Genomic DNA, 13,734 nt, shown 5'->3' with positions numbered 1-13,734 from the left:
CCAAAAATGAAGATAGGGCTGTTGTCACCGGTGGGCGTAACTACTTCCGTACCATGGGGGCAGGGTTTGGTCTCGCCAGTATGTCACGCTTGAAATACGCACGTATGTGTACTGACTGTCGAGACAGTGGCCAACGCCATATATCAGCACGATCTCTCAAAGCACCTGGAAATGATTGGATCCTTGTCGCCAAGTGAGCGGGATCGTCTTTCCTCCTCGGCAATCGATTTTCTGGACACCCTGCCACAGGAAGTTCAGGCCGCTGTCCGAGACGCGTATGCACATGGGCTAAGAATGGTTTTTATCTCATTCACGGCGATCTGTGCCGTGTGTACCTTAACAAGTTTATTTATCAAGGTAAAATTCAGACATGGTTGACGCTTTTGAAATCTAATTGAGAGCTGACTCAGTCACAGAACGTACCATTCCGGAAAGACTCTCCGGAACTACAGGCAAAGATGCAAGCAAACAAACTCTCTGCCCAGGGCAGCACTTCCGATGACTTCATGACTTCTGACAGCGAGACAACACCAAAAGCGGGGGGAGAGGCGGAGGGTATCGGTCTTGGAGAAAGATACCCGGCTCGTCACACTATCAAGACATAGAACATGAAGCGTGTTATGTGTTCAGTAGAATATCGTTTCTAGACTCTTCACTCCGTTGCACGCTTCTCTGAAAATCGTTCTTGGCCGGATTTCCAGGATAAGGGTGTTCAGGATAAGCTTGGAGACTTGTTGAATAACACTAGTCCAGCAACGATAGTGTTGATTCGGTCATAGATAATTACCAGACAATGTAACATGGATAGAAAGAAATAACAGAGCGTGAATGCTCGATACTCTTAAAACAAAAGATACCTACCAGAGCCTTTAGCGGGCAAACAAGCCTGCCAAGTGGTAAATTCTTGCATGAATAATCATACCCTGGGTTGAGTCACGCATTGTCCTGCTTATTTTTTAGAGACATATTCTGATCATAACGGTCCGTCCAATAGTCTCCCGGGTTTGTCTACCTCCGAATGACAAGAGATAAGACAATGCAATGCAGTGGGGTGGCTAGGTATGTGGAGTATGTCGGCTAAACCTCCGACATAGGTATCTACGGCTAGAAATCGGACAACCTTCGAAGAAGAAGCGGATATCTCGTCTACCTTTCTCGCACTAAAGGGCTCTATATTCGTTCACATCATTTGCTTGCTCGATTCACAATGAATCGGTAAGCTCCTGAGCATTACCCGACACCTCAAAGCCTCACACAGTGGTTGAATACACTCGCTAACCCTGGAACAAAATGTCCAGCTCCAGAGAAGAGGTTACCAAGATTGCCACCACTGTTGGATACGCCATCCCAGAGTCTGAGGTTGATGACTATGTATGTCTCCTAGGCAAGGCCAAAGCGGCCTTTGAGGCCATCGAAGCTATGGAAGGTTTGTGCTCACCTCGATAATGACTTCCTGCAAACAGCTGACCGCGGTATTCCAGACTACCAACCCGTTCCCGACCTAGACTTAAGCCCGCGCCATGACATCCATCTGCCAGATGAGTCTGAGAATATATTGGGGGCCTGGGCGTATCGCTGCACCTGCACCCACTCTCAACCCATATCTGACCTTCTGAAAGGTCGGACAGTGTGCTTTAAAGACAACATCGCCATGGCTGGCGTCCCTTGCCTCCTTGGAACTGATAGCTTCACGGGATGGGTTCCGAAGACAGACGCCACCGTCGTAAGCCGAGTCCTTGCCCACGGCGGAACCGTTCTCGGTAAAGCCGTATGCGAAAATCTATCTCGCGGCGCGGTCAGCGCCACCGCGGCTTCTGGTCCGGTGGATAATCCCTACGCGAAAGGTTACTCGGCTGGTGGGAGTAGTTCCGGAACCGCCGCATTGGTGGGAAGTGGCGCGGTGGACATGGGGATAGGGTGTGATCAGGGAGGAAGCATACGTATTCCTGCTGCATTGTGTGGTCTCTACGGGTTTAAAGCGACAACAGGATTGGTGCCGTATACCGGTATTGCGAGTAATGATGCCAGTGTAGACTATGTTGGGCCGATAGCGAAAAGTTGTCTCGACTGTGCGATACTGTTAGAGGCTATCGCGGGTGTGGACGGTTTTGACGATAGGCAAATTGCTGGGGTACCGTTCCCAAAGAATGTGCCAAAATATGCTGAAATTCTACGGTCTATGGACTTGGGTCAAGGGTTGAAAGGTATCAAAATGGGGATCCTAAAAGAGGGTCTAGAGCCATCGACCATGGATTCTAGAGTCAAAGATAAGTTTCTTGCGGCTGTAAAAGTTTTTGAAACGTTAGGCGCAGAGGTGAAGGAGGTCAGTGTCTCAATTCATACGCAAGCAAGAGTAATCGGCGGTGTGGTTAGCAAGATGGGCAATCATATGGGCATGTATGGGAGAGCAACAGGAAGGAGAGTAGTCGCTCTTACCGATCTATTCGAAAAGAAAAATCTCCCTTACACTCAGGAAGCAATAGAAAAGGTAAGATATTCTTGGATTTGGAGACACTTTTACCTGCTGATACTGATCTCAACCCGAAGATGAACATTACAAGCAAAGAGGGTCTCTTTGCAGGCGAGATAGGATGGGAACAGTACACATTAGCTTATCCCAAGGCGGTTAATCTCATGCGCAAGGTTAAGGACATGTACGATATGGCCCTCCAGGAGGTCGACTTTCTAATCATGCCTACGACAGTCACGCCTAGCAATCCTTATCCGCTTCAAGGCGCTACACCTCTACAGCAAGCGAACGCTTCAGCCGGCAAGCTAGAGAATACGTCTTCATTCAATGGAACGGGGCATCCGGCCCTTGCTATGCCGATCGGGTTCGTCCCGGCCAAGGAAGATCCCAAAATACAACTTCCAGCCAGTCTTCAAATTGTAGGGAGATACTGGGATGAGACTGGGATATTAAAGGCCGCATATGCTTGGGAAAATACCCAAGACTGGAAAAGTTTTTGAATAGAATGCTTGTCAGTCGTGCAATTGGAGCATTGTATTCTCTCCGCTGTATGTTCCATTCATACTAACGATAGATTAAACAACCTAGAACGGAGTGGCTTGGTAAAAACATTACGGTTTAGCTACACTATGAGGATTTATATTGATTTAGTGCGTAAATTCGCTAATGGGCAGCTCTCAGTCGTGGCTCCAGGGGTACAGCAGGCGGATGGTTCATTAGGTCAGGGCAACCAAGATGCTTATATGAAACCTAGTTCAAGAGGGCCCCAGTCATAATTCATTGAAGATTCATCACCGTCAAGCACTGCCGTGAAAGAGTCCGAGCTCGATGTTGTCCGCTGAGGCGGTATCGCTGGCGCTTGTTGTCCAGAGTTGTTGAGTATCGTATTGTCTATGCGACCACACTCATCCTGAAAATCAAGAGATGAATAACACGTCGCGCTACCAAGGACTTCTTTCGTGAGGGTCAACAGCCCAATGAATAAAGGCCGCAGCATCTGTTTATATAAATCTTTTGACAACTCCAGCTCGATATTGCCGTAAGATGGGATTGAGAACTGAAGCGGGCTCTCGTTAGAGATGCCCGATATAATGGCCATAAATTGTCGAAAAATTTGTGCCAGTCTTTGTGCTTGTTCCCATGGTTCTGGATAAGCCTCAAGAATTGCGATTATGATCGCTGATTCTTCTCGCACTTGTGACTTGGGGTGATGGCTGGTAGGGGATAGCAGACTATGAAAGAGCACCAGCCCAATGGGCAATAGACGGCAAAGTGTTACCCTGTTAAGGGGTAATTGCCGCTGTTGTAGGAGTAAAGACGTTGACTGTAGATGCTTTTGGGCGAATTCAAGGAGCTTATGTGTTGATAATGGGTTGAAGGAATTAAACGGGCAAGGATAATAAAGAAGTACGAGAAGGTTATGGTACCGAGCGCTCTGCCACGTAATCGAGTCGTAGAATGGGACGTTATCATGTTCTAGTGGCGCTAAGAGACACCCATGGCTATACCAATCCTCAATCATGGCTCTTATGTTTTGCAGGATAGCCTGTCGATTTGTTGCAGATAGGGTAGCGATTTCCGAGTGTTTCTTTAAGTGTACATCTTTCAGGATTTGATCCTCGATCTGTCGCATCCGAATGATATGGCGGTTTGTCTGAAGAATTGACATGAAGGATGACTTTTCTGGAGATGTAAATTCATCAACAGTAAGTCCAGGGAGACTAACATCCATGTTTTTGTCAACAAGAGCCACAGAGAGGCCCATAGATATAGCTATCATCCTATCCAGAACGTATACACTCCACCATAGTCGGCGCCGGAGCTCAATCTCAGTGGATGACACGTATCTCTCTTCTGACTCTTTCCGGCTAAATCCCAGACGAAGCGCCATTCGCGAGACGATACCCACGATTGACCACGTGGATATACCATTAGGATCAAAAAGGGAGTGTAAAGAGAGTAAAACTAGTATCTGTACAGACTCGATATTTTCTCGAATTAGACACTCTTTTATGATATCTGTGTAGGCAATATCGAATTTTGACATGGTGTCGTCTGGTATTTGACCAGCTCGTTGCAATGTTGTACAGCCTATCGCCATCACTAAATATAATGTTGTGGAATCCGCATCTGAGCGACGATTAAATGGTATGGTCCGGATGGATTCTAAGCTTTGAAGTACACTAGTCCGGTCGACAAGAGGATATGCTGTGTTTACGTTCCGAAAGAAGGCATCAACGAATCTCCGTCCCGCAGCATCCCTAGGGAGTGTTGGAGGATCGAGCGGCGTGACTTTGTCGTGGTTAATCTCCGTAAGCGGGAGCGATTCAGGGAGCTGAACCGCGCCAGGGCCATGATCTGTCAACGAGATACAATCCACACCAGGATTGGCAGTTGTGCTGGCCTGCTCAAAGAGGACGGAGCCGGCTCGAGGGTGCCCTCCCAACGTACTTTGATTACTGGCACTTGCGAAGCCAGGTGTACCTTCCGCAAGCGTCGATAAGCCGAGTTGGAAGTCAGCAGTTGGCGAGTACGCAACCTCGACAGAGAAGATTACACTCAAGTCTGTTCCCGTATCAACACCGTCAAGTCCGGAAACACCAATAGGGAGGCATCCATTGATGTACTGGGTGAGCCATCTAAGTCTCGCACGCAAATGGTGAACCTCCGCGGCGTCAGATGTAACGGGAATGGAGAAGGAACACTTCTGGCCGGCATTGGCACAGAGACGGCAGGTGGGAAATGTACGACTGCACTTCTTCTTGAAACTCCGGCATCTGTCGCACGCCGGTATCTCACGATCACGAGAATAAGCGGCGCTTGACCTCCTACTAGTCCTAGCGGGAACTGTCAACAGCGTGTTTGAACGGATGCCCTGCTCGTGCCGGGAAAGGCTCATCGACTGCTGACGAGCTTGGGTCGTTGAGACGGAACCGGACCCAGATCTCAAGGAGAATGCGTGGTGATCCCGGACCCCAGTCATGTTCGAGTATACTGAGATCGGGCAAAGTGAATCTCGCATGCGTTACGAGCGATGCTGTCAGTTCGGATGCATCGCGATAGGTCGTCGTTTTCATCTGTTCTCCTTATCGAATTAATAACCAAGCCGATTGCTGTCATGGCCCACTCTGTCGGAGCGGTTCCGACCGCCTCGGTGGCTCCACAGATACTCCTCCGCCAGCTAGTTACTGTTAGTTCGGCAAGGGTATGATGAGCACTTCAAGGGATTACTACTTGTACAGACGTGGTCGGGTTATGGTAATGAACAGAGGCATGTAGGACAGGCTCCTTTGGAAAAATGAACGTTTATTACCCTGGCGGAGCAATGCAGATAAGGTTGCGAAAAACCGCCTCGCCAGACTGTTGCGCCGTGCAGCTTTTGTCATGTTGGGTAAGAAAGCATAAAGTATTGTTATGTGACTTTTATCAACCTTTTCAAATCAAAGCAAGTTTGAAAACAAAGAAGAGTCTAAAGCAAGTTGTCTGGGGTTATCGATAGACTTGGCACTTCAGAAGAGTCAGTAGTGTCAGTACCATCGAGAGTAGTTAGCCGGCAGAAACAATAACGTGCTTGCGTGCTTATGACCGTATAGTGATAACCTCACAAAGATTGCATTTGTTTCTTTTATCTCATTGATTAGCTGTTATGGTGCCAAAGCTGGGAATCTTGCTCCGATAGTGAGAGTTTCGTATGATTGGTTCCAGCTCACAGGGTTTGAACAGGGAAACCGTTTCCTGTTCTGGGTATGCGCCCATGCCTAAGGTCGAGACTTCGCCTTGTCAGCTCCAGGAAACACGAGGCATTCAATATTTTCCCTGCCACAATTCTGGCTCTGCTCGGTCGGTCCATGAAAATGACGGGCAACAGTTGTCAAAATGAGTATACTCCAGACGCGGCTGCCGGAGAAGGGCCGCGTGCGGGACGTGCTGGTGGCGACGTACATCAGCCACGGGCGACGTCGAGGAAGCGAAGGGGGCTGAAACCACAGCACAAGCGGCTGCGTAAGGTCCGACAGCGCGGCGTGGTGGTCAAGCTGTTCAATATGGGGTGGGCGGTGTAGGTCAAGGCCGGGGAGGCGGAGAGGCAGGCAGGCAACATACAAGGTAGCTCGTAAGCATGCGCCCGCGCGCGCCCGCGCGAATCATAGATGGATTGATTGCCGCATCATACGAGACATGCCGGTCCACCACAATAGATCACCGTGAGAAGTATGTACATGAGGGGCTTCTCCAAAAAGTACTGGCTTGATTTGCTGACACTGTATATGTCGCCGCATCTTCCTGGACCCATGATGGGCATTACTTGGGCGTGGCAGGCTGGCTATCACATCGCCCGATGTGTTACACGGCTATATCTCTTTGGCCTGTGTGAACTCCCATGCCAGGAAGACCTAGCTTGGCTACGGTCCCTCCTGAGCTTCATTCAGTAAGGATTTCTTCACCCTTACAATTGCTAGACCAATCATGCAGAATATAGACCGCTATTTCCTTCCTTTTCACTTCAAAGGTTATCAGCTCTTGGCTCCAGACAGGAAGGCCAACCCAGATTGGAAGAGGGACTGTGTACGGGAATGCCAAGCTATCTAGTGGTTTGTCTTCCCGTTTGATTTATTCAATAGTGGATGGAAATATTTGGATAGGCACAAGGATGCATAGGCTGAAGAACAGAATGAAATGGGACTAGGCATTCCTGGGGCGAAGTCTAGACTAGACCTCCAATTATTCACTCATATGACCTCGACACCCAAAGGGATCTCCACAGCTGTATTGACTTGATACAAACATTTGCCAGATTTACCAGTTGCCATTCCTCTCCCCTCCTCACCGCTAAGTCTGATTTCAGAGCGCAGCCTTTTTTCAGCGCATGTTGAGATGCTCCAAGGCGGTGCTTCAGCTTCGATTGGTTGATCAAACACCGCCCGGTGGTTTAGGCTTGTCGAATATGGATTTGGGCCGTTCTCCGATGAACTTCGCCATAAAGTCAAGGCTCCGCTTCAGTTCGGCTTCGGTCGGTGGTTTATATACCGGATCTGGGCCGGGAATGTTCCCGACGACCGTCGTCATTGGGGCAAGCCAAGAACACTGGTCCCACCTGGTGTGGTTCCACGGTTCTTGAAAGTGCCTTCCTATGGATGCAATGCCAGGGCTACTGACGAGCTCAACCGGTGCGCCTTCGAAATCGGGGTCCGGTTCCAGGCTGAACGTCAAGTGCAGCACATTCTCAAGCATGGGCTTGTAATACTCGCCTTCGTCGAGGGCCTTTGTGAATCGGAATCCGGTAGGCGGGTCTTGCTTTCTATGCCACCTGAACTCCGTCTTGACCGAACGGCTCATCAGCAAGAAGTCAAGGTTCGTAGCACTGTCGCTCAAGTGCTCCAATGTTAATGCGACCTTCTCAGTATCCATCAGATGGCCCAGCTCGTCCTTGATGAGCTGTGCTCCGTATTCACGTGGCAGTGTCCCCGCTTCGCCGGACGCCCTGCGCGAGAGCTCCGCAGACAGCGCCCTCCATATGTGATACTTTGTGGCGAACCCGCCATTCGGCTCGGCGTCCCATTCTTGGCAATCAAATTCTACAAGCAGAGAAATCAGGTGTTAGCAAAAGGCGTTGCTAACCAAGTAAAGTGAGGCCGGGAGCCGGGGAATATTTACTTTGCAAGATGCTCATAGCCTGGGCCACATGGTGCCAGGCCGCTGCCCTTGGACGTGTGTCGTTGGCCGCTTCCCATTTGGTGGAGGGATCTGCGGAGAAGACCTTGTCGACAAGGATGTGCCATATCCATGCAGTGAAGAGGGCTTCTCTGCCAGTGCTGCTGACCATGAGTTGCTCGGCGTTGGGTGCCCAACCCCTGAGTTTGTCCTGCTCGTCCGGCCGCAAACTTGACCAAGTGACATGGCAGAAGCCGTGGCAAGCCGTGTACCGACATTCGTCGTTGAGAGCTTCGTATGCCTTCAACATGCTATATTGATCTGAATTACCAGACTCGTAGAAGATGTTGAGGAAATGCTTCAAATTTTTCACATTGTATTGGATCTTATCCTCAAACCAACCCACCGCCGTGCCGTACTTATTCTGCCATCCAACGAGTCTGTCCACGAGCACCTCCCGAGGGACTTCATGGCCAGTGATTCCTACTGGTACACATAGTTCTCCTCGGTCCTCATCCGTGGAGCTTGAGGGACGATTCTCGTCTGGAGACTCAATAGAACAGCTATCATCGGAGACTTGCAGGCCTGGCTTTGCAAGCTGCTCGCCACGGTCATTTGGATCCTCTATGGCACCGTCGGCGCTGACTTGCGCGATGCCTCTCTTAGTAGAGCTGCGAGTTTGAGGCATACTGACTGTGAGAAGTTTTGGAAGAAGCGTTGAATTGAGTATGAAAGTACAGGTGAGAGCGGTTGTGGAGGTGAGCAGCAATCGACTTAAGGTATGCTAGAAGTTCGGAAAGGCAGGGTGGTTAGGATAAAGGAGGAAGGGAGCGAGGTGGAAGCTCAAACAAGCTGCTACCTGGAGTCTCGGATCTGATCACTCATTTGAATACAATTAATCACCTGGCAACAATCACTTTTCACTTGGACTTTTGCGTCAAAGCCATCCATTTCCGACGTGTCTTTCGCAAATACGTCCAAACCTGGCTAAACTAACAAAGAAATTTCTCGTGATTGGCTCGTTAGAGCCGAAAAATGACTTAGCACTAGATAGGGTACGGCTGAAGGGTGCACCGCTCATAACGTATCTAAAGTCAACTAAATAAAGAGATGTTCAATAAGTCTGTCTTTAGCTTTGTACCAAATTTAATCCAGCTGATGTCTATTTCCCGGATTCGCGGATTTGTTGAAATAGCCCTTTGTTTAGTTTACCTCAGATGTATCACAACCCGCACTTCAGCCGTACCCTATCTAGTGGTAAGACATTTTCAGCTCCAGCAAGCTAATCATGAGAAATTCATTTGTTAGTTTAGCCTGCGAGTCCGGGGAGGAGATATTAGCTTGGCCTGATTTAATTTGGCATAAAGTCGAAGACAGACTTGGCAGAGGATATTTTATGGGTCATGAGTCAACCACGTACGGACCTGACCTAGTCATTGCAGGTTGAAGATTCCATACTAGGAATTTCTTCGATGATGAAAGTTCGCATCCGTAATTCCGAGGAAAGAGGCGCTTAGGATCCCGGCAGTTTTGAGGCCATAAGATGGTGCATAACGTATCGGATCATTCCTGGTCAGAAGCTAATGAAGCTTCTAGAACTCAGCCATGTTCATCAGAAAGCAGTTTACAAGAAGTCTTGTGGCTTACCAATGGGATCCCAACGTTCTCTTCCACTCAATTCAGAATTCATTTGAGAGCCCTGTCTAGCAGAAAGAATAGATCATAATCGTACACAACTTCCATGCCGTCACAAATGATAGGGAAAATCGGAGGATCCGTGGACTTCTCACGTCTCGGTCCGCGGTATGAGACGGTGCAATGTACTTAATTGCTTTGCTAGCCCTGCTTTTCGCAAAAGGTCTGGCCCTATGCTGCGACTACTCCGTTTCTCCTTATGCAATCAGTAATGTGCCTGGATTTTGTCGAATGCATTGCTTAGCCTCCCTCTCAGCCGTTACCGAATACTTTCAGATGTCATGGCATCATCGAACGAGATCATAGTCGGGGTTGATATCGGTGCGACGTAAGTTGACTTTGACTGGGAAGCTGAATCACTCTGATAACCTTGATAAATCTTCCATTAGTTACTCCAAAGTTGCATTCATTGGACCCGATCAAAGACGAATTTTGTGTACATTTGGACCCCCTGCGAGCAAAGCTGGCAAAGATGACAAACTTTCTGACACACCATTCGTTGTTCCCACGGCACTCTACTACAACTGTTCGGGAGTACTAGTGGGTTGGGGGTACGATACAGTGCCAGGAGCCAAACGACTTCGCCACTTCAAGCAATCCATGTTGCACGAGGATGACTGGCACGCCGATGCAAGGACTTGGTCTGTCCTCACAGACTCTGTGAAGACAAGGAACGATCTTCAAATGAAAGCCGTCGATACCTGGGCCACTTATATCGGCCAGCTCTGGGACGTTTGCAAAGAGCAAATCCTAAAAGGTCAAGAGACAGGCATGAACGAGTTGACCTTTAGATGGATCGTGATCCTTCCAGCATCCTGGCCACATCACCGGTTCCAAGAAGCCTTCGACAAGTCTGTTTTGTCAAGTCTCAGAAGCAACGGCCCCGTAATGTTTCTCACCGAGGCTGAAGCAGCTGTTGATACCGTCCTCGACCTTCTCGGAGGTGAGCAATTGCACGATGTTGATGTCCAGGTATGACTACTCCTTCTCGTCTCTATGTTCTTGTTGCCTTCTAACGCTGCTCGCTACACTCGACACTGACCAGCGTCCTAGGTTGGCGACTATATCATGGTGGTCGATTGTGGGGGCTTGACCATCGTAAGTGCTATCCTAGGACTACCCCATGATGCTTCGAATACTTCAGCCTGACATAGTTTTCAGGACACGATCTGCGGCGTCATGACTTCTGGAGAAAACATGCTTGGTTTCAAGCCCATCACAACTCCTTCCAGCGAACTTTGTGGGGCCAGTGTCATGACAGATATTTTTGTCAACATGCTGCAAGATAAGGTTAAGTCAATACTCAATGGTTCGGTCAGCTTTGACGAGCATTACTGTGACAAACTAGCCCGCAACTGGGAGACCAATGTTATGCGAAGATTCCGCCGCGGTGTATCGAAGACGTGGACGTTTCCTCTGCCGGAGGACTCGCTCGAAGCTGGCACTTCAAGGGCGACTTATGCTCGCTGGCGACAAAACCAGGGACTCCAGCTCTTCAGGTACGTGCTCATGGCAGAGCCACCACAACCACTTTCATGGCTAGCTAACCATGACGTGGGCATCGCTATAGCCAGGAGGTTGCTTCCATTCTGGACTTTGCCGTCAACGGTATAGCAGGCGCAGTACAAACTCAGGCCGAGGACATGTTTCGTCGTACAAAGAAACGGCCAAAGGTAATTCATGACGCACATCTTATTGCTCCAGCAGATCCCAGGAGACTAACTTTCTATTTTCATATACAGTATGTCTTTGTAACAGGAGGTTTTAGTCTTAATGAATACGTGCGAGCCCAGCTTCAAGAGAGCCTCGAGGTCGTCATTTTACCTAAGAATATAGCGTAAGTGACAATGTTTACTCAGTGCGACCCATGTCCCTCATATTTGGCGCTAATGGAAGGATTGAATTGCAGATGGACGGCTGTGGCGAGGGGTGCTGCTATCCGTGGCCAGAAAGTGGCTCAGTCTCTTGCCTCCCTCGAGACATATATCGCCCCAGAGACCTACATCATTGAGGCTGGCGGCTATAGTGCTACAATTCTCTCCAAGGTACAGCCCTCCTTCCTTTGCCCTCTCAAAGAACGCATACCTTGACAATCGTCCCACCCCATCACCAGATTGTTTTGGAGTAAGGGCCCAACTAACGAGACAACCTTTCCATGCAGGGGGAATACATGATGCACGGCAGCTTGAAGCGAGTCCAAATTCCTTGGATGGGCATCATGGCTGTCAGTAACAGTGCTGATGGCATCGTTCGACTGCGTATGGGCCGGATCGTGGATCTTCTGAGCTTCCAAAACGTCCTCGAGTGGCGGCCAACGTCCCCAGTCAAGCCCGGTGATGAAGTGTCTCTGGAGATGCGCTGGAAAGCAGGTGGTTCGGTCGACGAGTGGGCTCTCTGGCACAACAAGAAGCGGCACGAGGTCACTTTGAAATCCCTTGGCGCTTCCTAGATAGCTGGCAAGACGATGCGCTATCGGACGCTTTGTTGCTTACCAGAGCACTCGTCAGATTGGAGTTTCCTTGGATGTTCATACTTCATTTCCTACGGAATACGTGTCATAGATAATCATTGGCTTCACACGCTCTCACACTTGGCTTGTTTCCCATGACGGTTTGAAATACGATGTGAACGGAGAAAGGCATTGATATCGACCATAGGGTCCTGAACAGAGTGAATTGCTCGCAAACCTTGAGAACGGCCAGCTGTCGACCTTGTTTGGCCATGCACAGCGACAGCGATGTCCTATTGATATGTTTGCGTTAGTTTATGACAAGTCGCGGATCTTGATTATCCTGCGCGGGAAGTAGCACCTGGTGTCTCCTGCAAGGGAGCCGGTTGAAAGCCCCACAGGGCTCGACTGGTCCTAACCCTTAGGTGCTATGCTACACTAACAATTTCGGCGGGTAGAGAAGCACAGGCCACAAGTACGTACCTAGCCCGGCCCGGAAATTTCCATCGTGAGTGCCGCGCTGGGAAACCTGGATTTCTGCAGGCCAGACGAAGACGTCAATTCATGACAACCATTGACGAGCCTCACCATGGGTGCAAACTCGTCCAAATCATCCGGCAGTCAGCCGCCACACGTGTGGAAGGGGTGAGTGATGACTCTATGCTCATGTCATCCTCAATTGGTCGTGTATTGACTCTGAAATTCGCGCTTCTAGCTCAGCACCCACGAGCGTGTCACAGGACATGCTTGACTCTCTGCAATCTAGTACCGAGGTACGGCGAATGGTTGCCTGTCCTCGAATCCTCCGAAACTGACTTCGCTTCAGACCGACGCCTCTCGTGCGCAGACCCTCGAACTCCAGATCCAGGCGCGCGTTGCCGAAGAGCTAAAGCGTCTACAAGCAAAGGAAGATGCGAAGCTCAAGGAGGCCGAGGAGAAGCTCTCCGAGCTCACTGACAAGGACGAAAAGGACAGCCCAAGCCGGCAGACAGTATCAAAGGAGGTAGAAGCACTGCGCGCCAAGCTTGAGGGAAGGAAGAAGGTGCGTGAGCTGCCAGACACTGTCGAGAGCGCCCGCAGCGAGGTCATACGATGTCTGCGCGAAAACGATCGGCGACCACTGGACTGCTGGAAAGAGGTTGAGAAGTTCAAGGATGAGGTTCGACGGTTAGAGAAGGGCTGGGTGGACAAGGTCGTCTCATAAGATCTCGATGGAAATCATCCCCGGTTGTGTAGATATGGAGGGGAGTGTATTATACCGGTTCGGTCACGAGGTTCGAGACAAAAGCTGTATAGAGCAATAAATGCATACGGATCATTATCACAATCATCATCATTGGTTGAATTCAATTGTTTGGTAGGCTCTCTATGGTCTCATTCAACTGTTGCTGCTCCTGCTGTTGCTTCAATTCAGCTCTACGTTTCAACCCTTCAGCCTTCTTCCGTTCTCTTCTCACAGCAGCGTCCTCCC

General features: G+C 49.6%; 3 protein-coding genes across 3 annotated transcripts; 2 read left to right on the top strand and 1 right to left on the bottom strand.

Moving 5' to 3' along the window:
* Nucleotides 1-7,378: 7,378 nt before the first annotated feature.
* On the bottom strand, nucleotides 7,379-8,807 carry UCRPA7_5462 (hypothetical protein; the record flags this gene model as incomplete). The annotated part of the gene is made up of 2 exons (XM_007918009.1): nucleotides 7,379-8,043; nucleotides 8,123-8,807. The coding sequence occupies 2 exons, from the start codon at nucleotides 8,805-8,807 to the stop codon at nucleotides 7,379-7,381; spliced, it is 1,350 nt and encodes a 449-aa protein (XP_007916200.1).
* Nucleotides 8,808-10,702: 1,895 nt separating this feature from the next.
* On the top strand, nucleotides 10,703-12,263 carry UCRPA7_5461 (putative actin-like atpase domain-containing protein; the record flags this gene model as incomplete). Its single annotated transcript, XM_007918008.1, has 7 exons — nucleotides 10,703-10,786; nucleotides 10,868-10,912; nucleotides 10,976-11,313; nucleotides 11,385-11,487; nucleotides 11,557-11,651; nucleotides 11,724-11,859; nucleotides 11,976-12,263. 7 exons carry the CDS (start codon nucleotides 10,703-10,705, stop codon nucleotides 12,261-12,263), a joined length of 1,089 nt encoding a protein of 362 aa, XP_007916199.1.
* A 589-nt stretch (nucleotides 12,264-12,852) lies between these two features.
* On the top strand, nucleotides 12,853-13,467 carry UCRPA7_5460 (putative duf1690 domain-containing protein; the record flags this gene model as incomplete). The annotated part of the gene is made up of 3 exons (XM_007918007.1): nucleotides 12,853-12,908; nucleotides 12,979-13,036; nucleotides 13,090-13,467. The coding sequence occupies 3 exons, from the start codon at nucleotides 12,853-12,855 to the stop codon at nucleotides 13,465-13,467; spliced, it is 492 nt and encodes a 163-aa protein (XP_007916198.1).
* Between the last annotated feature and the right edge of the window lie 267 nt (nucleotides 13,468-13,734).

The sequence above is a fragment of the Phaeoacremonium minimum genome, assembly GCF_000392275.1.
Source record: "Phaeoacremonium minimum UCRPA7 unplaced genomic scaffold PA7_03_scaffold_413, whole genome shotgun sequence".
In the NCBI taxonomy this organism is placed as follows: Eukaryota; Fungi; Ascomycota; class Sordariomycetes; order Togniniales; family Togniniaceae; genus Phaeoacremonium; species Phaeoacremonium minimum.
Note: the sequence above shows the minus strand (reverse complement) of the source record. Positions and strands in the feature narration are given on the sequence as shown.